A 21,727-nucleotide genomic window follows, 5' to 3' on the forward strand; every position below is an offset into this window, starting at 1 on the left:
ACTCTGCCTTATCTTACTAGTGACCTCCGCTTGCGCTTGGAATGTGTTTGCATTTGGCATCAAATCTTCTGGACACAGTTATGAACGCCACACAAGCGTTGACGCGTAGATGTGATATTATTTCCGTGCCAGCCCTCATGCCCCCATCTTGCTTTGATCCAACCCTTAGAAGCACGAGAATGAATGACCCTTGAACGCGACTGGCTTCAGCGAAGAAGCACAATGCTTATATCAGTCGGAATAGTGTGTTCAATGTCCCCATCTATCTGGTAGCCGACTACGTTATACTGACATCGCGACAGGCCATCCAAGCAGTGTTGCTGGGATTATCACTCTTTACAGTTATCCTTCGCTGCTGGACCAGGCTTTACTATGAGAGAAAGAAGCTCTCTCTTTCTGAATACTTTGCATGTATGGGCTGGATCTTCGCTTTGGGATGGTTCACAACATCGACACTCTCTATGCTCATTTTGGTCCGTCATTCTCCAGATGGCCCAGATGGTCTTATCCCCAGTGTCGAATATCAGAAGGTTAGTGACCTTGAAAGCTCTCGACGTTGTAAGCTCACTCATTCTTGATTCTAGATAGTCTGGGTAGCCGAATACTTCTTTGACACAGGAATCTACTGGCCGAAACTCTCTATCCTCGCCTTCTATTGGTATCTTATACCGGATGTGTTCCAATCTTTGAGAATCGCCCTATATGCAATAACGGCGTACCTGGTTTCTTGTATGACAACATCTATTCTACTCAACACTCTCATAGCGAGACCTATATCAGACAATTGGTAAGTCTGACAAAATCCAGTTGATTGTGTTGAAGTTTCTGGTTAACAACCTCAGGTCTGTTGAGAACCAACTGAACTCCGCCTGGAACTCCGTGCCCAATTTTCTCACTCAATGGTGTCTGAACTTCTCGACGGATCTGATCTGTACGTTCATGTTTCTGGTCAAGACTTTCCCAGAAGACAAGAGTAGACTAACAAGGGCCCAGTGTTCTGTTTCCCATTCTTCATTCTCAAACATCTGACCTTGCGCACTGAGCAGAAACTTGGTCTTGTCGGCGTCTTTTCCCTTGGTGCAATTACCATGTCAGCTAGCCTTGCCCGCTTCATCATCAGCAACGCAGCGGATTATCAGCTCGATTACCCATCTGGCAGTAGGTACACGCTTGAGTGATTTTGATAGATACTAATTGTGTCACAGATGCCCTCTGCATGGCCGAAATGGCGACTGCAGTTATTGTTGTCTGCCTCCCTGGCCTGAAGAAATTGATCATGCGATCGAGATCATCTACCAACACGACGAGTCAAGGGTTCAATTCGAACCAGTCAAGCTCAGGCCACTCTTCGAACATGACGGCGTCGAAATCGAGGACTGCATCGCAGGCTTATGCGGAATGGGGTGTCATGGACGATGAGATCGAGCTGCCTAGTCATCCCCAAAAATCTCATTTGCCTGGAGAACTGCAGGATGTGGGAAACCTGCTGTAGTATCACTTCAGACATGTAGGCAATAGAAGCAAACGATAATATTATATACTATGAAGTGCCTTTGCTATCAATCTCGTGCACAATAGAAGCGACATTCAAGCACGCCGTTTCCGTCCGAGTCTTTTCCTCACGGTGCTTTGGAATACAGCACCTGCCCATCCTTCTTAAACCCTGCAATTACGTTCTGTCCCTTGTCGCTAACAAGCCACTTGATAAACACGGCTGCCTCTTTACCATTAGGTGCCTTTTCACCAATCAACGCATGAGCGGGATTCAGCAATGGGTCGTCCGCCTTATCAGTGCCCGCTTTGTAAACAACAGTCTGATTCCTGAGGTCTGCGTCAAGGGACAAGATGGTGCCACGGTCGGTAATGGTGTACTCTTGGAGGATGATCGCAGCTGTGAGAGCTTGGATCGGGAAAGCAATGTATTGGTGATACCATGTTGAGTAGGCAGTCGCCCAAGGGACTTGTCCTATGCCGGCCCATAGCAGAGTCTCTTTGATGTTGGTAGCCGACTTGTCATAGCGGCTCAGGAACCGAACAGGAGGCTCAGTAGCAGGGCCTTCAGCTGCTTCGTGGAGATTTGCGAACGTGGTCATTATGTCATCGCTTTTGGAGATATTTGCGGGATTCTCTTTGGGTCCGACCAGAAGAAAGTGGTCTCGGAAAGCGTAGTAGCTTGGACTTTTGGCAATGCCTTGTTTGATGGCGATCTCTTCCGCAGCTGGGTTGTATGTAATGCCGATGTCAGCCTCGCCCGTCTTGAGATATTGAATGCTGTAAAAGGTGTCGCTTTTGATCCATCCCACCTGGAATGGCTTCTCTCCGTCTGCAACGCGCTTTTTGATATATGCATTCGCAAGCTCTGGCCATTCGCTTTAGCATGGTTGAAATTATTGGGGGAGAGAGCTTACCCTTGATCAACCCGCTCTGGCCAGCACCTCCGTTGGCAATAAGCAGCTTAACAGTGTCATTCTTATTGTGATCAAAGCCACCTCCATAAACCGCGTCGGGCGTCACAGCCAAACAGCTGCTGGCGAGAAAAGAGAGAGCAAGTAAATAGGATCTCATGGTTGGCCTATTGATGAAGATAACTGAGCTGGCGAGAAGCAGAAAAGTTTAGATATTGGATCAAGTCATGAGGGGGGAGATGGCATTTAAATCATTGGCAGTAGTGGTAACTGAGGGCGCCATGCAGGCCTCAAAAGATTACAATGTCTCGGGTTTTCAGCTGAGACTATTAATTTGGTAACCATGGTACCGGCGCTACTGTGGAAACTGGAAAGAGATCTACTTCGCATACGTTTGAGATCAACATTCCACTGGTTGGTTTGGTTGATCTATGGGGCCGTGTTGACAAGCTAAGCAACCAAGTCAGCGCTTGGGTTGCAGTAAGCACTAAGAAGTTGAGCATCATAGCATCCTTGTTGAATTGGCGTCCAGCTGAGGTTAAAGTAATGATTGATCGCCAACTAAAACCAATCTATTGGAACAGTAGTGGGGCAAAAATGAACACAGCCTCCCAGACCGCTTATCCACTGCGGATCCCATTTAACTGCTGCTAAGTGTTCCTGAAGTGAGTACTTTCCTGTCTATAGACAACAATACCCATGGGGATGGCTATGATATTGACGATGTGATCCCAAGTCGGCTGGTGCTCTTTTTGGTCTGGAACCCAATACATCTCAGTTTTTACACCATCTTTCCCAAAGGCGAAAAGCTCTATGTCCTAAGTTATACTCAATGTAGTAGCTACGGATTCGACTTTTTAGATAAGGAATAAATGTAATTGCAATATTTTGCGGTTTATATAGAATGTACAGAAGGCAAGAATAGATACCTTGACTGTATTCCTGGAGGCGGAAAGGATGGTTCCTATTTATATATATACTTTCACCAAGATGGAGACGTACACTACTCCCAGACTTGTGTTTCTGGGCGCTGTGTTGACAGACTATATAGCTGATAGCTCATACCAACCGACTGTAATGCGAATTTATCTCTATTAGGATATTATACAGTATATTAATAGTTCTCGATATAGACATTTAGCTTTGACACCAGAAGTTACCTTAATCGACTTGCGAGAGGTTTATTAATTCCTTATAACAGAAGCAGGCGCTGAAAATATGACCAGCGGTTATTATTGGTCCTACTAGACTACTTTCTTGGTTCATGGGCTAAATGCGACGATGCTTTGATCACATCTCAGAGAACTGGATAGTAGCAATACTGATTACTTTCCAAGAATGCTCCCTACCTTATGGACATATCGCGATAAAGAGACTGGCATGCATCTTATTGCTATTCCCCAATAGCTTTTGCGTATTGTCACGTTGTAAAAGCGACTCAGTCAGACCCTCAGTATTTAATAATTGATAATAATACTTGGAAACTCTTGGCGTCAGTTTAGGAAGATTTCGACCTAAATTGAAGATCTCGGGTTTGGTTAATCCAGGGTCGCGATGATAATAAGCCATACCAGTACGTTTAAGCAAACTGAGATGCAGGAAGACGACCAGCGCCACTTACATACCAAGTTGGCTGGTGCTCTTTGGTCTATATCTCTATTGTAAGTAGGACTTATTTAAATTTTAATATTGGCCTTTTTATCTACATGTATTGTACTGGCCTGAATATTAACAAAAGGATACCTTAGATTACATGCATGAATGACTTCCCCGCCTTTCTTCCACCTGCGTCATTTTTTTTTTTCTGTCTCTCAACATTGCAGTTTTTAAAGACGCCGACGATGACCGGCAGTAAACTGAAATCAACAATGGAAACAGTGCATCTGGCAACTACGCTTCCTTTATCCTTTCACAAATTTCCCAATTTACCATTTGAATTGCGTCTAAGAATCTGGCGCTACTCTTTTCTTCCCCGCTGCGTTGAACTTCATGCCCGCAGATCACATTACGCCGACAACTTCCAACACGGAGGTGTGCCAAAATGGCAAAGTCGATGTTACAATCCCCCCCTATTGTCAGTTAATCTTGAGGCGAGATTTGTCGCACTGGACTATTATCGCGTCAAACTACCCCTTGCAATGATTGCGCCTTATGAACATGCTGGCGATGACATCAACGACCCAGATCGCGTGTTGTACATTAACCCCGCCGTCGACATCGTCGCTGTACTGGGTGATCTAGACTACGGCAGAATCTCACGACTGCTAAAAGGCTTGCGAACCAGTGATCCGGAGGGGCAAGGTCTGCAGAAATTCGCTGTCAGCGCCAGCTGGACGTATCATCAAGGAGCTGGTGACACGATCAGGATGTTAGCCAAGCACATGTTTCCCGAGCTAGAAGAGATGACTGTGTTTATGTACGATGAGAAAATGCCTCCTGCGGACTGGACTGGTGGAACGTGTGAACTGCAAGATTGTAACCATACAGACTATTACAAGCGGTATGCAATGGGAAGAGGCCAACAAATGAGGGATGGTGATAGATGGGTGGTGATTGGGAGAAAAGAGCTGAGGGTAATGGAGCTGAGGTTTAGGCATGGATGGTAATGGACGTTGATTGATGGCCAGGTAAAGCCTATAGGCGTCTTAATGAGATATAGCAGGTCGATACACTAAAGAGTCCTAATCAATCCCAGCTTTTAGACGGCAATTTGTATATGGCCTCAATAAAGACAAGTTTCTCAACTTGACACAGAATAAGAGACTAACACGACTCTTACTACTATCCCCCCATAGCCTTTTGCCAGATCTCACATTGCGAGAGAGACTCAGTCAGAGCCTCGATGTTCTCGTCTTTCGTTCCATTGACATCAATCTGCAGATATTAGGATATTTTCCTCAGTCAAGAGCAGTCCGAAACTCACAGATATCAAGATACCACGCTTTCGATACTCTTGCTCGACAGGTAGAGTCTCCAGCTCATATAGTCACTACGCAATCGTCCAAAAGCTTCACCAAGGAATCCAACGTTCCTGTTTCGGTCAACTACTTTCCTTCACGAGAATGGAACTACACCTGCGGATTCTGCTTCCATACCGATACCTCATCCTACGTCCTCCCGATCGATGAAGCGAAACGTGGCTTGAGACTGTTGAGAAGCTGGCATGCAAAAGCTCAATATTGCTGGTGGCGAACCATTCCTCTACCCTCGTCTTCTGACAGAATTACTCCAGTTTGGCAAGGAGGAACTTGGCCTCGAAAGCATCAGCATTGTAAGCAACGACAGCAAGATTACAAAGAAATGGATGCGTGAGAAATGCCAATGGCTGGACATTCTTGCAACCTCATGTGATTTTTTTGATCCCGAGACGAACAAGAAGATTGGACGGGGCGATGATGGAGGCAATGTGATCCGGCTCTTCCGCATTGCGGAATGGTGTAGAGACTATGGCATCAAGTTCAAGTCGACCCACTGTTGTCAACATCCATAATTGGAATGAGGATATGTCGGCTGAGATTGAGAGACTAGCACCTTTTCGATGGAAAGTGTTCCAGTGTCTACTCGTTGCTGGGGAGAATGAAGACGTGACCCGACTGCGAGATGCGAGAACCTTTCTCGTGACCGACCGACAATGGAAGACTTTCTGCGACCGGCATAAACATCTTCCGTGCTATGTTCCAGAAGATACAAATGCCATGGCGAGCAGCTACTTGCTCCTGGATGAGTATATGTGCTTTTTGGACAAGGGCGAGGGCATGTTGACAAGGAGCGAATCGATCTTGAAGGTCGGCGTTAAGAAAGCAATGGGTCAGGTTGTCTGGGACAGGGGATCTTTCCTTGAGCGTGGTGGCATTTATGACTGGGGCAGATCTGAGAAGTTGCAGTGGTAATGGTCAATCGCATTCATCTCTGAGTCCCGACGGGCTGAGAAGTCAACTTCGGAAAGGATGATAGTGTCGGAAACCGTATCAGCGCTGGTGATGAGCGTAAACACGAGCGCGTGATGAATGTGATTCGTCCTCGCATAATCCTTCCTCGGTTGGCCTAGCGGCTCACCTCACAGCGCGATTCCTTATCTGGCTTAAGCTTATCCTGTACCACATGACAACGCCTCCGCACTCGCATTGAGATATCGGCTTCGCCTATCATGTCAAACGCGGGGGACGAGTTGGTATAAGTCATCAAAAACCCCTACCAAACCGTTATCTTGCACAACGCGGGTCAGCTTATATAACTCGTATGACTTTCCCCACGGATCAAATTGTCTCATGAGACAGATTCTTACTCGCCCTCCTGTACTACCATCATTTTAGTCATTATGCACCGCGGCACCGATCAGCCGAGTCTCAAGTCACAAGATACCAAGGAGGTCTCTGAAATGCCAGCCAAGACAGACAGAGATGCTGTTGAATGCGGATCAATTTCTCCTGGCGGTGTCACCGTCCAGACACTGAAGCCGTTCACGACACTATCTGCTCTTGGTATTGGCTATGGCACAACCAACACTGCCGTTGGACTACTTCTCGTCCTTGGAAGTACTCTCCCAATGGGTGGAACACCTCTCTTTTTCTGGGGGTTCCTCGTCATGGCGGGAGTTGGCCTCGCAACAGCTACAACATTGGCAGAGCTCGCATCGGCCATGCCTCATCCCGGTGGACAGTATATATGGGTCAATCGTTTATCCCCGCCCCGATATCGTCGCTTTCTGTCATACACCATCGCTGTTGTCAGCTGGCTTGCCGCTGTTGCTACAGGTGCATCGGCATGTCTATCAGTACCTACAGGCTTTTGCGCCATCATCTCTCTGCTCAATCCCAACTTTGTGTACAAGCGGTGGATGGGATTTGTTGGGTTTCAGCTGTTGAACATCTTGACCGTCATTTGCGCCAGTTTTGAGCACGCGCTCCCACGAATCTCCAAGGTCATGCTCCTCTTTAGCTGCATGACGATTGGTGTTATCTTCATCACGCTGTTTGCCATGTCTGACAGCCACGCTTCTGCGAAGGACTATTTCACAACCTCGGTTAATATTTCAGGTTGGCCAAAAGGAATTGCCTTTATCATCGGGATGAATGGTGCCAATTGGAGTTTTTCGTGCCTCGATGTTGCTACACACTTGGCTGAAGAAATGCCATCGCCCAGCACCGACATCCCCAAAGCTCTGATGTGGACTATCGTTGTTGGATTTGGATCGGGGCTCTTGGTTGTGACCTCGGTTCTCATCAACGTACCAACCATAGATGGAGCCGCGGATAACTCAGCTCTTTCTCTATTTTACATGATCACCAACAGCAAAGCGGCCGCCGTCGGTTTGTGGGTTCCTGTTCTTATCACAACGGCTGGCGCGGTTTGGTCAATCCAGACATGGCAGTCCCGCCTTGCTTGGACCATCAGCCGCGAAGGTGGCTTTCCGTTGCATCGCCATCTCAGCAAGCTTGCGCCTGCTCCTTTTCATACCCCCATCTGGTCGTTGATCTGGTCTGCATCCGGAACTGCTCTCTTCGGGTGCCTCTATCTCGGGTCGGATCTTGCCTTCAACTCTCTGATCTCGACGGGCCTGTTGCTCCAATACATTAGCTACAGTGTCCCTGTTGTCTTGGTCCTTTTGCAAGGACGCAGCAATTTTCAACATGGCCCATTCTGGTACCCCAAGCTTGGACTGGTTGCCAATATTGTCATGCTATCATGGACAATGGTGGCTCTTGTGTTCTATTGTTTCCCTTACTACACGCCCGTCACAGCTATGCAGATGAATTATGCTTCCCCAGTCTTGGTCGGTATTGCTCTTTTGTCTTTGTGCTTTTGGTTCTTCCATGCCAAGAAGAATTATGAAGTAAAGGAGATTTGGAATGCCTGAGGAGTGCATGGAGTAGATGATATTTGATTAATGTTTTGGTACTGATAAGTGCACCCATATTGGTAGACATTTCAAATTCAACGATTCGGTCGCTCACTGTTGAACATTTTTTTTTTGGTGACGCCTGTGCCAGTAATACCTTGATTGACCAAGAGCCATGAATCTCTGTAATGTCAAATACAGAAGTTAGTTCTGTATTTGTTTCACTCCCCTAGAGGCGCTAAGTCATATGATCCGAGTTCTGGAACTGGCTAGTACAGGCACTAACTGACTTATCGTAAGAAGCGGGGGAATTCACTGGCTTCACCTTGTAACATCCTCCCCTTGTCACACCCTTATCTCTTCTCCCTTCAATTCTACATTGAGCTACCAAACTTCTCACGCGGGCTGATGATGCAGCAGTCAATCAAAACACCACACTCCAAGTCTCGCAATGGTTGTCTTAGATGCAAAACAAGAAAGGTAAGCACACCCAAAGAAATGCGCGCCCTCCAACTCACGTCTTGAGAGGTTAAATGCGATGAGAGGAAGCCAGCGTGTACGCGTTGTGAGGACCAAAACTACGAGTGTCCAGGATATGCACTCAATGTGCGTTGGTCACAAAAGCATCAGACAAAGCCGAACACTGGCGACAGCTCTTTGCGACAAAAGAAGGCAAAGAGTCGTACCACCGCTTCTTCCAATTCAGTAGTCGAAGGCTTTCACCAGATGAGCGGATGGCTCGATCCCGCATCTCAGCTGGACTTCCTCATGCCAACAGAGATATTCAGTATCGAAAATCTATCCCAAGACATCCTGGGAGTGGAATCCTCGCCGCGAATCAACAACAATAACATATTAGGTTCGCCTGGCGGGAATTTGACAGTCTGGACTCTTCCTGAGGACTCAGGGTCAACGTTCGAGATCGAAGAACCAATGGGAGTGATGGGGCAGTCATTTGGCGACTCCGCGAGCCATCCAATCTTTCAATCTCTGAACCCAACGCAGGAAGAACAATCTCTCGTCCAGGCTCGACACCCATGCCTTGACCCGCACCGACGCATGTCCAACACCCCAACCACTCTATCTGAATACTTTTTTCGCGAGGTCATTACTCTTTACTGTTCTTGGGACAGCGAACTGAATGTCATGCGCAACATCATCGAGAAAATGTGGCAGTCTTCTGGAGTGCTCTATCACACAATCCAGAGCATGGCTGCAGCATGCTTGTCAAAGGACTTCCCACACCTGCTACGAGTTGCTCGTGAGGAACGTTCACAAGCACTCCGACTTGTGAGAGATAGACCTCAAGAGATGGAGAAGCAGGTAATGCTGCTTGCATCCATGCTTCTTGGCCATACATCGAGCTGGCTTAGCCCTCACAACCTTGCAACTGAGAACTTTCGAGCAAGCCAAAGCATACTGGATGAGATCGCCACCGAGAACAGTGACAGCTCGGAAATGTCCTTCTTCAGAGACACCATGGACTATTGGGCCATGCTTCTGGTCTATCTCACGGATAAGAACGAGCTAGGAGGGTACCATCGAGAGGAGCGGATTGGCCCACCAAATGTTACGAAACCAGTCGAACCACATCCCTACTCTGGCATCTCGCAAGATATGGTTCGCGCACTCACTGATACAGGGATACTCATATTCCAATACCGGAAACACATGTCCACCATGAAATTCATGACTGAAAGCGATCTTGACGTGTTCAGAACTGCATTGCGTGAGGGTAGACGGCTGGAACGCACATTTTTGGCACACCAAGTGCCAAGCGCAGTCCATACCAAGAACCCTGGCGATCCAAAGACACCACTGAGACATTTAGAGCTTATGGATGAAGCGTATCGATGTACAGGGTTGTTGCAGCTCTACCGCGTCTTTCCCGACCTTTTGAACGAACGGTACTCACCTTGGGACAAGGATCACATTTTACGGCCTTTACCAGCACATCAAGTGCCAACAAAAAAGGAAAGACAGCAGTGGCTAACGCATTTTGCTCTGTATATCCTTGGTATACTGGAAGACATTCCGTTTGAGTCAAGGACTCGCAGTGCTCAGCCATTTGTTATGGTTGCCATATCCGGTGAACTCAGACAGAATTCTCACGACATTCAAGGATCTGAAGTCTCTATTACAGATCCCGGGCTTCTGAGCATTGATGTTTTGTCCATTGAAGTAGCCCGTGCTCGGAAATTTGTTAGTTCTCGGCTGTCAGCATATACACACATCTTGCCCTTACGAAAGAGCCAAATTATTTTAGAGCTCATTAATCAAGTTTGGTCGGCAATTGATGATGGACAGGATGATGCTTACTGGTTGGATATTGCTTATGAGAAGAATTTGGGCACAATGATGGGGTAGTGTGCTTGGTGATTGAAGGTCAGGTCGAGCGAGTTTATGACTTTATAATGATATTTCTATTGCTACGCTGCTAATTGGCTGCATCTCTCATCACTATGTTACAATGCTATAAACTATTCTATTCTACTGTCTACCATTTTACAATTTACCCTCCTTTGCACCACCGGGCAGAGCGATCTTTGCAAATTTGAGCAACGTTCGATCAGCTGTGAGTTTGTTCTGGAGACGTTCCTCGGTGATGAGGAATGCGCCAGGAAACCAGCCGCTGACATCGTCGCCCAGAATCATTTTTACCAACGCCTCTCCCGTTAGCCAGCACTTGTCCATTCCATACCCATTGAATCCTGCAGCTATCCACTGCCCATTGTCACCAACTGTGCCCGTCACAGACTGGGGTATCCTGCCGACGATAGGAAGTCCATCTGCTGTATGTCCTTGAATGCCTGACCAGATAGACTCGATCTCCGAAACGGTCTCCGATCCCCAGCCATCGAGAAACAATTTCGGTAAAACAGTAGAGAGTGCCTGCCTTGCCTCTTGAGGGACATAAGTATCATCTGCAGTTAAGATATCCTTCATATAAGCCGTCTCGTTCCCGATCCAGATGCTTCTCGTAAGGGGGTTTTGCTGCAAATAATAGAGGCCGGTGTCGAAGAAGCCAGTTTCTGCATCCAGGGTTGACTTGTGAGACAAGCTCCAAGATCTAGTTCCATTGTATTTTGGAAACAATGGTCCCGCCTTCTGAACTGACATTGTTCCTCGAAATGGATAAAGACTTCCAGTCAAGTTGGGCAGCAAGTGCGCCGCGTGCCCATTTGTACAATGGATGACCTTTTTTGCTCGGATGCTCCCCCGTGGGGTAGTGATGATGTAGGGATACAGTCCCTGGGAGAACTCAACGCGAATCACTGGCGTGTTTGTCTCAATATTCAGCCGATCAATGTGCTTTTCCAACAAGCTTTCGTAAATACCAGTCAGTAGTCGATAGGGCCAAACTGCACCAGCTTCATGCTCAACGGCTCCAGATGCATTCTTGATATTCCATCTCTGTAATATGTCAGACTTGCTATAGCTTCAATACAGCCTTCAATTGGAACATACCTTCGGAACCTGGTCCCTTTCAATTATCCTGTGATAAGTGCTGTACTCTGGCACATTGTCCTGGAAACCTAGAACGGAGCTCTTGGCAGAAGCCCATGTCTCGTCGTCTCCAACTGCCATGACTTTTAGGACGTCTCGTATCTGGCACTCTTCTTGCAAAACAGGATCGAACTCCCTGACAAGTCCCATCAGATGCTCAATATTCATGATGCTAAAGCGAGTGATCTCCTTTGCCGCTTCAGTTCCATGCTGTTCAGCTAGAGGGCCGAATGTATGCCCAGATGCTGTGACAAGATGTCCCCCATTACGTCCTGTCGCTCCACTGACAAGAGTGCGGGCCTCAAGCACCGCTACACGTGAGTTGGCTGTAGATGGGTGTTCGAGGAGTGCCTTCGTGACACTACAACCAGTAATACCAGAGCCAATTACCACAAAATCAGTAAACTCTGGGAGATCCTGTGACTGTATTGAGGCCAGAGATGGATGAGGAGGAACCTGCCAAGCTGACACTGTTGGATTTGGCCTAGGTAGCCCAGGGTCTTGGAGGATTGCCTTTGACACATCTTGGAGAAGTCGGGTTGTGGCTGGGTCTGAACTGGCGTCAGTAAGTGAGCTGTGTTCCAGGTTGTAGGGCATACTGAGATACAAGTTCAGCTCGCCGTCCGAACCAGGATTGACTTGGCTTTCAATCTGAGTCTTATCGGTTGCCATGTCTGTTGCTTTTCTGTGTCTAGTCAAGTGAAAAGTGAGTAATCTCTCTATCTATATCACGCTGGACGATGTCCAAGCCAGGACATGGAAGTGAGCGCAGCAGTCGAAGACTAGGTACCAAGGTACCGTGCCTCCTTGTCCAAATCCTAGTGGAGATTGTGCCGACGCTGCGACTTACTGTGTTTGGAAAGTTTATGCGAGGGAAATAACGACAACGAAATGCGATTGGCGGAGTCAGGCATCTCCCCACTTGCAACAAGCCATGAATTTCCAACTAAGCTTAATCCGAGATAAGCTTCCATGTGAAGAAACATTGCGAGGGGTAATAAATCAACCTTGCTTCAATCTCATTGATAGTTAGCCTCGTGTGAGGTGATCCCGGCGAAGTTCATGCGAAACCGGGGATCCACGTATTACTCATTCTTAATCCTATTCCATGCAAAGCACTTTATTCTACCACAGACTTTTCGATCTAACTGGTACCCTTCCAGTTCACTACTGACTACTTCTCAAAATGGGGATCTCTATCACCGACCTCACAGAGGCAGATATTCCAGGAGCAGTGGAAGCAGTGCAGTAAGTGTGAAAGATGTCCGTTAGCTGCGTAGTTGCTGACTCAATAGGCAAGCTTTTGTTGGAGATCCTTATAACGTTTGGGTTTATGACCAAACTAAAGTGAGTGAAGAACATCTGTTATGGAAGCTTTTACCACCTATTGCAATGCTGACGATTATGCAAGTTCGATCGTCAGCGGAACTTTGAATCTCTTGCTATTCGAATGAGGTGGGGAATGCGCAATGGAATCTTTCACGTTGCCAAAGAAGAAAACAGTGATAAAGTTCTGGGCGTGGCGATGTGGTTGCGTCCCCAACCAGCGGATCAGCCGCCGACATGGAATGACTGGTTCGAGAGCTGGAAACTTTACTTTGGACAAATAAGAATGAATCTGTGGTATGGTCGTGGAGGATTAAATGTCAAGGTATGTTGCCCGAGATCCTGCCAAACACAAGGAGTTACTGACCAAGACCAGCGTTATTATATCTGGAAAGATGCCCAAGCCAGTGCCCAATCGTCCTTGTGGAAAGATCCTCGGGGCTACTTCTTCCTGAATATCATGGTTGTTGTACCCGAGGCTCAAGGCAAAGGAGTCGGTGCCAAGTTGATGAAAGCCGTCACAGACGAGGCCGACGCCAAGGACATGAGATGCTACTTGGAGTCAAGCCGTGATGTCCCTAACGTCGCCATTTACGGACGTCTCGGATTCAAGTTCCAGAAAGAAATGATTTGCGACGATGACGGTGATGCCATCAAGTTGTTCACAATGATAAGAGAACCCCATGCTGAGCCATCCAGCGGGAGGTAGAATTTGACTGTATAAATAGCAAAACTAAATGAGAACTAGTCTTTTAATGTATTATATCCAAGTCTTGTACTGATTTGGCTTTTGCTCTTCAATTCAATGTGTCGAGAAACGATCGCAGTGCCGCCATCTCATCAGTTTGAATCGCGGAGAAACCGGCCCTGAGCAGCCGGCCCCAGACCGTGTCAGGGTCCTTCAGTGCAGCGCTGTCAGTACAGCCTGGAGAGGCGACACTATCAAGGGTATTAACCCAGAGAGTGATTCCGGCATCATGGAAGCACTGCTTTATTGTATCGACCTGTGAGATGTCTCGAAACGAGGCTTCGCAGATTAAAGGCTTCAGCTCGAGAGCAAGCTCGGCCTGTTCTCGCCGGTCATCGTGCTCGAGATGAGTGCGTGCGATGAATGGAACGTCATGGCTGGTGATAGTGGCTTTGATCCAGGCAAGATCATCTTTCGTCTTTAAATCAGCCCAGAAATCCACTTGCTTTTCGACGCCCATCTTCTGTGCGTATGCCAACACATCTGGGATGACATGCCGATGCTTGATGTCGAGATGGATGTAGATTTTATCGCGCGTGAGTTCAAAGACATCACGTAAGCCGGGCAGCTTCTCCTCGGTGAATGGACTGTTTGGGCCTCCATCGCGATTCTTGAGTGGAAGCGATATCAGTTCTCCCAAAGTTAACTCTTCTGGCTTCTTGTCGACTCCAGTCATTCTTTCCAGGGTTACATCGTGAAGTAGTACAAATTCACCATCGGCAGTACGGCGTACGTCTATCTCGACAATATTGTAGCCTGCTTCAATGGCGCGTCGGATGGAAAGCAAGCTGTTCTCGGGAGCTTCATTCCATAAGCCACGGTGGGCAACGATTGCACACTGGCGATGGGGATGGGCGATGTACTCGGAATAGTTCATCCTGCAGCTTCTATCTCATCGGGCTTCTCTACCAAGTCAAAAGAAATCTCAGACACAAGAAGTCGGTGAGGTCGTGAAAAGAATGCAAATGGCTGGTTACTGGTGCTTTGCTATCTAACTTTGTACTGTCGCAGTCGCGGTGGGTCTTTGAAGACAAAGCAAGGCTGAACCTAGCCTGCTTCTTCTCAAAGTTTCCTTCGAATACTCAAGATAGGGTCTGTAATTCTCCGGGTAATTATATTTGCCGTTGATTCACCCTGACGTGCAATTTCCATATCGACCAAGCAGCAGCCAGTTCCCCTGATAAGTCATACTAGGAACCAAAGCCACACCTGAAGAAAGATAAAGTAGAGAAAATGCCTGTTCTAAACAATATGGCAGACGATGTTCTCTTAAGATCTAGATTGAAAGCTCAAACTCTCTCGGAAAGGTCATAGAGATAAGCCATATTACAGCAATGGTCATTGAGTGTTGGTATAGAAAGTAAAGCGTCATGGAAGCTAAATGACGCTATTGTATTCTAAATGGGAGCATGACGCAAGAAGCTAAAAGGTCCTCGGTAACACAAAACCTCGTCTGTAATCTAAACCTGAGTCATGGTCTAAGATTCCTTCTTGGAAGCTGCAGCTGCAGCGGCAACTCTCCTCTTCTTAGCCATGGTGTTGAAGAAAGTTCCAAGACAGAACCCAACCAAGCTGAAGAAAGGGGCCCATGCCTCTTTTGGTACGAACACGGTTGCAATGGTAATCAAGACTGGGTGCATGGCGCACATAGCTTTTGTCATAGGCACCAAACCGGCGCGAACTGCAGCTCGAGCCTGTTCAGTTGTACGTGCGCCAGCAATGACGGCCATCGATGCAAGATAAACAGCATTTTGAATGGGGAAGAACTGTAATGAGTCAGGTAAGTAGCTGATAAATATCAGTGGCGAAAAGATAATCACATACCAACAGCATAGTGATGAGGTTTTGTAAGACTACTCGCCCTGGGAGACTTCGTTGAAGAGTCGTGTTGAGAAAGTGGGTCAGTGGTGCCGCGATGCACGCACCATAAAACGCCATTTGGGGGACACGGGCAGTAATTGTTGGGCCGTGGCCAGGGAGGCCATAGGCAAACCACGATGCCACAATCTCCGTCAAGGCTGACAAGGACCCTTGAGTAAGCATCTTTGTCCTCAGTGGCTTTGACTGCAATTGTTTGAGGTATGCCTATGTTGGAAATGTCAGCTTCACTACAAAACATACAAAACACTCGAAGCATACACCCAACAGCGCCTTGGCGTCAATTGTAGGTTTGCCATTCGGCGAATGCGTCAGAGATGACATTTTGTTAGCGTGGCGCAACTTGTCTCTGATAAGTTTCCAGGGCGCAAGTGGGTGTGAGAACTGGATAAGATAGAGGCAGTTAAGAAGTGTGAGGTTGTCCTTGTTTGATGACGGATAGGAGAAAATTAAAGATGCCTGAGGCTAAATGTCCTCCTCATTAGCCGTGCACATCAGCCGGCGCCTCGGTCCCAGCTCCCCAGACCCGCTTCCCCTCTTATCGGAAGATAATGGGAATAACATAGGAGGAGTTATTTCCAGCTAACCTAGACCTGAGGTTTGAATAATATATACAAGAGCCTGATTAAATCACAAAATGTTTGAGGCTAATGACAGCTTCTAGAACTACCCTTAACTCAAAGGGAAGACTTTAATAAGACTTGGCTTTTACTTGAGAGTTTGCAAGGAACTAAATGGAATAACAATGTGTTCTATAATAAACTGAATCCGCCAAGGCAAAAACACGACTCACCTTACGCAATTTAAAACATATAAAAAACGAGGCAATAAGACAAATGCCATTAATTGACTGCTCTATCAGTATAGCCTTAACAACGAGGAGAAACTAAATGAGTTAATAGATAAGTGCTTGTCTACAAAGTAGTTCTGGTAAGGAAAACTACCATTAAAGAGTAACATTAAAAAGTTTACTTTACTTAGCGCGCCTGCATCTCAATTCAGGAGACTGTAAGCCTCTCATTATATATAGTGTGCAGCATCTGGTGTAAAGTAGCAATAACTCAAGCACTACAGTATTTCTCCTTAAATGGAGATAAATTGCTCTATCTGCAATAAGAAAGATATGAAGCCAATGCCACACCGAGACTCGCCACAAAAGAAAGTAACATGCTTATTATTAAAGACATTTGCCTACAGTTCAAGGACCTGTAATGACCCAGGTGATTATGCCTATCTTCCATCCACATACTGGCCGATCAGTCACGTTAGTCATTCATTGAGGGTGCACTGGCTTAGCTACTCCTCATTCACGGGGCTTCAGGAGCAGTGCGATTCGGAATTTCGGAAGGGTGTGAAACTAAAATGTACTCGTCAACACTACGTATATTGATGAAGCCTGCTATACCAGCAAATCGCCAGAACCCCAGATTCTCCAGCAATAGCACTACCGATGCTGACCCTTTCGCTTAATGACCGATCATTTACTAAACCATGCACCAAAAAAATGCACTATCATGCCGATTTGCCGGGTGGCACGCCAGTAACCAATCTGAGGGTCGAGACCACGGGGGACGAGTTGGAGTCTCCCCACGATTGGTTGGCATTCCCCATCCTTCCCCATGGGGAGCCAGGGTGCGGGGAACAGTCCTCCCTCACACGGATTACCGGCATCATAGGCCACCCAGTATCAGCAGCTCATTACACCTGGTTGGCTTGTCATAGCCAAGGTTATCTTAAATGGGAGATTTTTAGCTCACATCTCTCCATGCAATGTGAGTCGTGAGGGGAAAGGTAGCTCTGAAATTCGGTAAAAGCATCGGCAGTTACCTTGCTTGCTTATTTAAATGCAATGCCTGTATATATGTGAGTAGATGTTAAATACAGCATGTCGAGACGTCCAATTGTTGTTTAACACTCTATCAGCATAGCAGTGAGAGAAGAGGACAGCGGTATCACCATGGAGATGAATTCGAATAATGAGGTACATTATTTGGAAGAATTCAACGCAACATACATGCTAATGATAGTCACAGGAGCTCCATGCCATTGAGGCAGAGCTTCATACGGAGATTCTCCCTGGCACAGAGATTATGAGAGATGTTGCTTCGCATCATTTCGTTAAGGATCGCTCGGGTTCTAATCGCGTCCTTATTCCGCAACCCTCAGACGACCCGGCAGACCCTCTCAACTGGTCACTTAAGTGGAAAATGCTAGCTATCACTGGGGCCAGTATGACCTCTTTTTTCCAAGGGTTCGGGCCACTTTCCCTTGCGCCCATGTTTCCGGATTACATTGAAGCGTTTCACTGCAGTTTAGCAGATGCTGTGCAGTTCACTGGAGTCTGTATCTTGGTTCTTGGTTTCAGTAACTTCATATGGTACGTTCATAACACCCGAGCCGAGAGGGCCTTTCCCAAGCTGAGACAAATCACTAAGAACTACCAACAGGGTTCCATTAAGCACGTCATTTGGCAGGCGACCGGTATACATTGCGTCTAACTTGATCTGCCTGGCCTCCATGATTTGGAGAGCTCGTGCGCAGACTTATGGTAGTTTCATGGGAGCTTGTGTGTACGTTTTCGGGAGCAAGAGTTGACAAAACACTTTCTGACCATGATACAGGCTGAATGGTATTGGCGCTGGTCCTGCAGAGTCAATACAACCTGCCGTCATTGCTGGTAAGCCACGACATGGAATATATTAAGTGTCCATATCTAATTGCTTGCCAGACATCTTCTTCCTGCATGACAGAGGCAAGTGGAACACCTTGTACTGGGTCGTATACATGGGGTCGCTGATGATCGGCCCCATTATCGGTGGGTCCATGGCTCTCAACGTCGGGTGGCGCAACTTTTGGTGGTTCAATGTGGCCCTGGGTGCAGTTGTGGTGATCTACATCATCTTCCTGTTCCCAGAGACTAAGTTGGTCTTTCGCATCCCCATGGACAAGCTGACTTGCAACTAACAACAATCAGGTGGCACCGCCCTCATCCCAATGAGATCATCGAGGAAGCTAGAGCGAACGAGAAGATCGAGGGCTCGGCCAATGTCAGCCACGCCGAGGCCTCCAGACCCAATAGTGATGGCATAACAGAGCACGTCACCGGCGCCGAAAAAGAGGGAACAACCCCGGAAGGATTTACTGATCTATCAACGAGCGAGACGGCTGCAAGGGATCCATATCTCGGACGGGGAAAGCCTGCAAAGTGGCAGTTCCGGTTCTTCCAACCAAACCCACATCCTTTCAAGGCTATCCTTTTGGACCTATGGATTCCTTGGAAACTGTTCGCATTTCCCATCGTCCAATTCGCCAGCTTTGTGGTCTCTTGGAGTTGCTCTTCTTTCCTTACCATCAATCTAACCCAAAGCCAAGTCCTTGCCGCGCCACCTTACAACTTTTCTACTCAGACCATCGGCTTTACCAATTTTGCTATTTTTGCTGGAGCTTTGATTGGCCTTGCCACTGGTGGTCCTCTGTCTGACTGGGTGGCTGCCAAGCTCACTGCAAGGAACAACGGTATTCGTGAGCCAGAGATGAGGTTGGTTGCCATGATCCCATTTGTTCTTATTATGTACCTTGGCAACATCATCGTCTCAGTTGGATATGAGAACCATTGGCCATGGGAAGTCATTGTGCTCATTGGATATTCCTGCGCCGGCATCCAAGTTGCAGCCCTCCCCAGTATCTCAAGCACGTATGCTGTTGATAGTTATAAGCCCGTTGCTGGCAGCTTATTTGTTAGCATCACAGTCAACAAAAATGTCTGGGGTTATGGATTTAGTAAATTCATCACGCCTTGGAGTATAAAGGCTGGGTAAGTTATCTACCCGTTTCTTGATCTGACTGTTACTGATTCCTATAGATTTATCCCACCTATTATGACTAATGGAAGTTTGGTTTTCCTCTGGTGTCTGTTTGGTGTTGTATTCTACTACTACGGCAAGACATTCCGTCGTTGGACCAAGAACAGTAGTGTTCATAGGCTTTAGTTCTTGAGATATTGAATTCAATCTTTTAAATTGGCTGTAATTGCATATGTGCATTTCATGGATGCATTTCCAAGCCTGCCAGAGTTCCTAGGCGAGAATAGTAGGCCTCTAAGCAACCAGGTGAAATCGCGCCCGGGTCAATAATCAGCGCAGCAACCGATTGAAGGTAACAAGCGCAGTGGCTGCAGAAATATCTAAAATATCGAGAGCTAGTCACTTCTCAGCGCACCAACCTTTCTGGGTACACTTTATGAATTTCCAATTAAGATGCCACTCAAGTCCAAATATCTTCTACAGTATTGTAAGGATCAGATACCGCCATGTGCCTACTTCACACTGTATTTTTCTCTGCAACTTATACCTCAACCTACAAACACGTCAACGTCAGGCAAGTATATTAAGCACTGTCTGATAAGAGCAATAGTGGAAAGGATCTATCACCAAGAGTCTCAGTATAGAAGCACGGCTTCTTGAACGATATTTAGTAAATTATCACGCGCTTGGCTGTGGGAATCATTAAGCGGCAACAAGAGCTGAATACCTCAAAACACGTTATTGGGGGAAACGCAATTGCTTGAGGGCTAATTGAAAAGGTCCAATCGTCATCTGCAGTTAGCTCAGGTCGTAAAGAACATATATGGAAAGTCTGGTATTCAACCATATAGTATCTACAAGTTTAGTAAGTCCATACACCAAACATAGCTGCTATAAGTTACAACAGAACAGCCTTTGCCCATTCCGAACCAACAATATCTCGAATCTCAGAACAAACACCATCTTTCCATCCTCTCATCACAAAGGTATTATGAACATAACTCTTATCCAAGAAGCAACCATATGAGAATAGCACAAGAGCCGCAGGCCTATGACCTTCGACAAGCCTCATAAATTCCTTTTCAACTAAGCAAATCCACTGTAACGATGCTCGATGTGCCGGGCACCACTCGGATGTCTGCGCCTTTTTGACCAGCCACTTCATCAGATCTAAGGCGTCTTGACAAATTCTCTTAGTGTACGGATCATCTTCTTGGTCAAGAAATGCCAGAGAATTAAGCATGCTGAGAACGTCATCGAGAGGCCCATGATCTGGTGGCTCGGCCTCAGTGACAAAGAGTATAAGCTCGTGACGATCTGGTCGTATGACACCATATGTTTCCGCAATAGCCCTGACACCTCTCGTAAGCCTACAGATGACGAGAAGGTCGCTAAGCATGGTAGAAGGCTCATTTTCTACCCGTACAAGCTCTTTGACTGAGCCTTGGGCATAGGAGTTGATCATCATGAGAACTGAGGCAAGATGGCAAACAGGGCCGTTAGTAATATTGGCTTTTGCTACTGCGTGCCTCATCATCCCCGCGGCGGCTTGAGAATACTTGAGTCCCAGAGAGGCGTACATATCCCGTCGTACTCGATCTCCCGGCATCTTGACTTGTGACCGGTGGGCAGTATACGCTTGTTCGTAAGAGGATATAGCCAGCACGAGGTTCAGGATAAGTGGGTGATCAAGTGCGAGGTGGATCACTTCGTGCTGCCAAAGGTCTTCTGATCCTCGTTGATGCACAATGGCCTTGTGAGCAACAAGATGCCAGTGAAATAGCAGCTCTCTATCATGCGCAGTCAAGCCAACTGTAGGATATGGAGCAATTCGTTGAAAATGATTGATGTCGGTGGCTGGTTCCAGATCCGGAGCCTTGATTCGTGGCGATCGCGTCCTGCTTCGCGATGACCTTTCTTGGGCCGAAAGGCTACATGTCGAGCTACGGCGAACGCAGGCTGTACATGGAACCGCTTCGTCACACTACAATGGCTGTAAGCGGTGATTCATCTGTCTAGGGCATATTGTTCACCACCTTTACTTTTCTCGCCTTACACTGCAGACAGCCAGTACGCGTCTTCTTATAGGTCATGGTGAGGATTTTAAATGGAATCAACAGGTGATTACAGCGTAATGTTACTCTAGTTTCCGGTCCCGGGGCGGGCGGTGATAAGGAATTCGGCCCACAGCCCTCAACACCACTGTGGACCTCAATAACGC

At 47.1% G+C, this 21,727-nt stretch overlaps 12 protein-coding genes; 7 read left to right on the forward strand and 5 right to left on the reverse strand.

Moving 5' to 3' along the window:
- Positions 1–222: 222 nt before the first annotated feature.
- On the forward strand, positions 223–1,492 carry FFUJ_03722 (uncharacterized protein; the record flags this gene model as incomplete). XM_023573074.1 has 6 exons in its annotated part: positions 223–243; positions 303–530; positions 585–787; positions 843–931; positions 994–1,158; positions 1,206–1,492. 6 exons carry the CDS (start codon positions 223–225, stop codon positions 1,490–1,492), a joined length of 993 nt encoding a protein of 330 aa, XP_023427088.1.
- A 127-nt stretch (positions 1,493–1,619) lies between these two features.
- FFUJ_03721 (uncharacterized protein) lies at positions 1,620–2,565 on the reverse strand (the record flags this gene model as incomplete). XM_023573075.1 has 2 exons in its annotated part: positions 1,620–2,359; positions 2,409–2,565. The coding sequence occupies 2 exons, from the start codon at positions 2,563–2,565 to the stop codon at positions 1,620–1,622; spliced, it is 897 nt and encodes a 298-aa protein (XP_023427089.1).
- Positions 2,566–4,543: 1,978 nt separating this feature from the next.
- FFUJ_03720 (uncharacterized protein) lies at positions 4,544–5,717 on the forward strand (the record flags this gene model as incomplete). XM_023573076.1 has 2 exons in its annotated part: positions 4,544–4,905; positions 5,201–5,717. 2 exons carry the CDS (start codon positions 4,544–4,546, stop codon positions 5,715–5,717), a joined length of 879 nt encoding a protein of 292 aa, XP_023427090.1.
- A 134-nt stretch (positions 5,718–5,851) lies between these two features.
- FFUJ_03719 (uncharacterized protein) lies at positions 5,852–6,295 on the forward strand (the record flags this gene model as incomplete). The annotated part of the gene is made up of 1 exon (XM_023573077.1): positions 5,852–6,295. The coding sequence occupies one exon, from the start codon at positions 5,852–5,854 to the stop codon at positions 6,293–6,295; it is 444 nt and encodes a 147-aa protein (XP_023427091.1).
- Positions 6,296–6,723: 428 nt separating this feature from the next.
- FFUJ_03718 (HNM1-Choline permease) lies at positions 6,724–8,262 on the forward strand (the record flags this gene model as incomplete). The annotated part of the gene is made up of 1 exon (XM_023573078.1): positions 6,724–8,262. The coding sequence occupies one exon, from the start codon at positions 6,724–6,726 to the stop codon at positions 8,260–8,262; it is 1,539 nt and encodes a 512-aa protein (XP_023427092.1).
- Positions 8,263–8,970: 708 nt separating this feature from the next.
- Positions 8,971–10,611, forward strand: FFUJ_03717 (uncharacterized protein; the record flags this gene model as incomplete). Its single annotated transcript, XM_023573079.1, has 1 exon — positions 8,971–10,611. The coding sequence occupies one exon, from the start codon at positions 8,971–8,973 to the stop codon at positions 10,609–10,611; it is 1,641 nt and encodes a 546-aa protein (XP_023427093.1).
- A 138-nt stretch (positions 10,612–10,749) lies between these two features.
- FFUJ_03716 (uncharacterized protein) lies at positions 10,750–12,423 on the reverse strand (the record flags this gene model as incomplete). XM_023573080.1 has 2 exons in its annotated part: positions 10,750–11,658; positions 11,713–12,423. The coding sequence occupies 2 exons, from the start codon at positions 12,421–12,423 to the stop codon at positions 10,750–10,752; spliced, it is 1,620 nt and encodes a 539-aa protein (XP_023427094.1).
- Positions 12,424–12,937: 514 nt separating this feature from the next.
- FFUJ_03715 (GNAT family acetyltransferase) lies at positions 12,938–13,786 on the forward strand (the record flags this gene model as incomplete). XM_023573081.1 has 4 exons in its annotated part: positions 12,938–12,999; positions 13,047–13,098; positions 13,163–13,402; positions 13,454–13,786. The coding sequence occupies 4 exons, from the start codon at positions 12,938–12,940 to the stop codon at positions 13,784–13,786; spliced, it is 687 nt and encodes a 228-aa protein (XP_023427095.1).
- Positions 13,787–13,874: 88 nt separating this feature from the next.
- On the reverse strand, positions 13,875–14,702 carry FFUJ_03714 (uncharacterized protein; the record flags this gene model as incomplete). Its single annotated transcript, XM_023573082.1, has 1 exon — positions 13,875–14,702. The coding sequence occupies one exon, from the start codon at positions 14,700–14,702 to the stop codon at positions 13,875–13,877; it is 828 nt and encodes a 275-aa protein (XP_023427096.1).
- A 601-nt stretch (positions 14,703–15,303) lies between these two features.
- FFUJ_03713 (related to membrane protein, peroxisomal) lies at positions 15,304–16,027 on the reverse strand (the record flags this gene model as incomplete). XM_023573083.1 has 3 exons in its annotated part: positions 15,304–15,591; positions 15,650–15,910; positions 15,965–16,027. The coding sequence occupies 3 exons, from the start codon at positions 16,025–16,027 to the stop codon at positions 15,304–15,306; spliced, it is 612 nt and encodes a 203-aa protein (XP_023427097.1).
- A 1,633-nt stretch (positions 16,028–17,660) lies between these two features.
- On the forward strand, positions 17,661–19,692 carry FFUJ_03712 (related to HOL1, putative substrate-H+ antiporter; the record flags this gene model as incomplete). XM_023573086.1 has 7 exons in its annotated part: positions 17,661–17,684; positions 17,737–18,080; positions 18,151–18,273; positions 18,325–18,380; positions 18,432–18,624; positions 18,678–19,517; positions 19,566–19,692. The coding sequence occupies 7 exons, from the start codon at positions 17,661–17,663 to the stop codon at positions 19,690–19,692; spliced, it is 1,707 nt and encodes a 568-aa protein (XP_023427098.1).
- Positions 19,693–20,404: 712 nt separating this feature from the next.
- FFUJ_03711 (uncharacterized protein) lies at positions 20,405–21,599 on the reverse strand (the record flags this gene model as incomplete). XM_023573087.1 has 2 exons in its annotated part: positions 20,405–21,490; positions 21,549–21,599. 2 exons carry the CDS (start codon positions 21,597–21,599, stop codon positions 20,405–20,407), a joined length of 1,137 nt encoding a protein of 378 aa, XP_023427099.1.
- Positions 21,600–21,727: the final 128 nt, after the last annotated feature.

The sequence above is a fragment of the Fusarium fujikuroi genome, chromosome FFUJ_chr02 (assembly GCF_900079805.1).
Source record: "Fusarium fujikuroi IMI 58289 draft genome, chromosome FFUJ_chr02".
Classification (NCBI taxonomy): Eukaryota; Fungi; Ascomycota; class Sordariomycetes; order Hypocreales; family Nectriaceae; genus Fusarium; species Fusarium fujikuroi.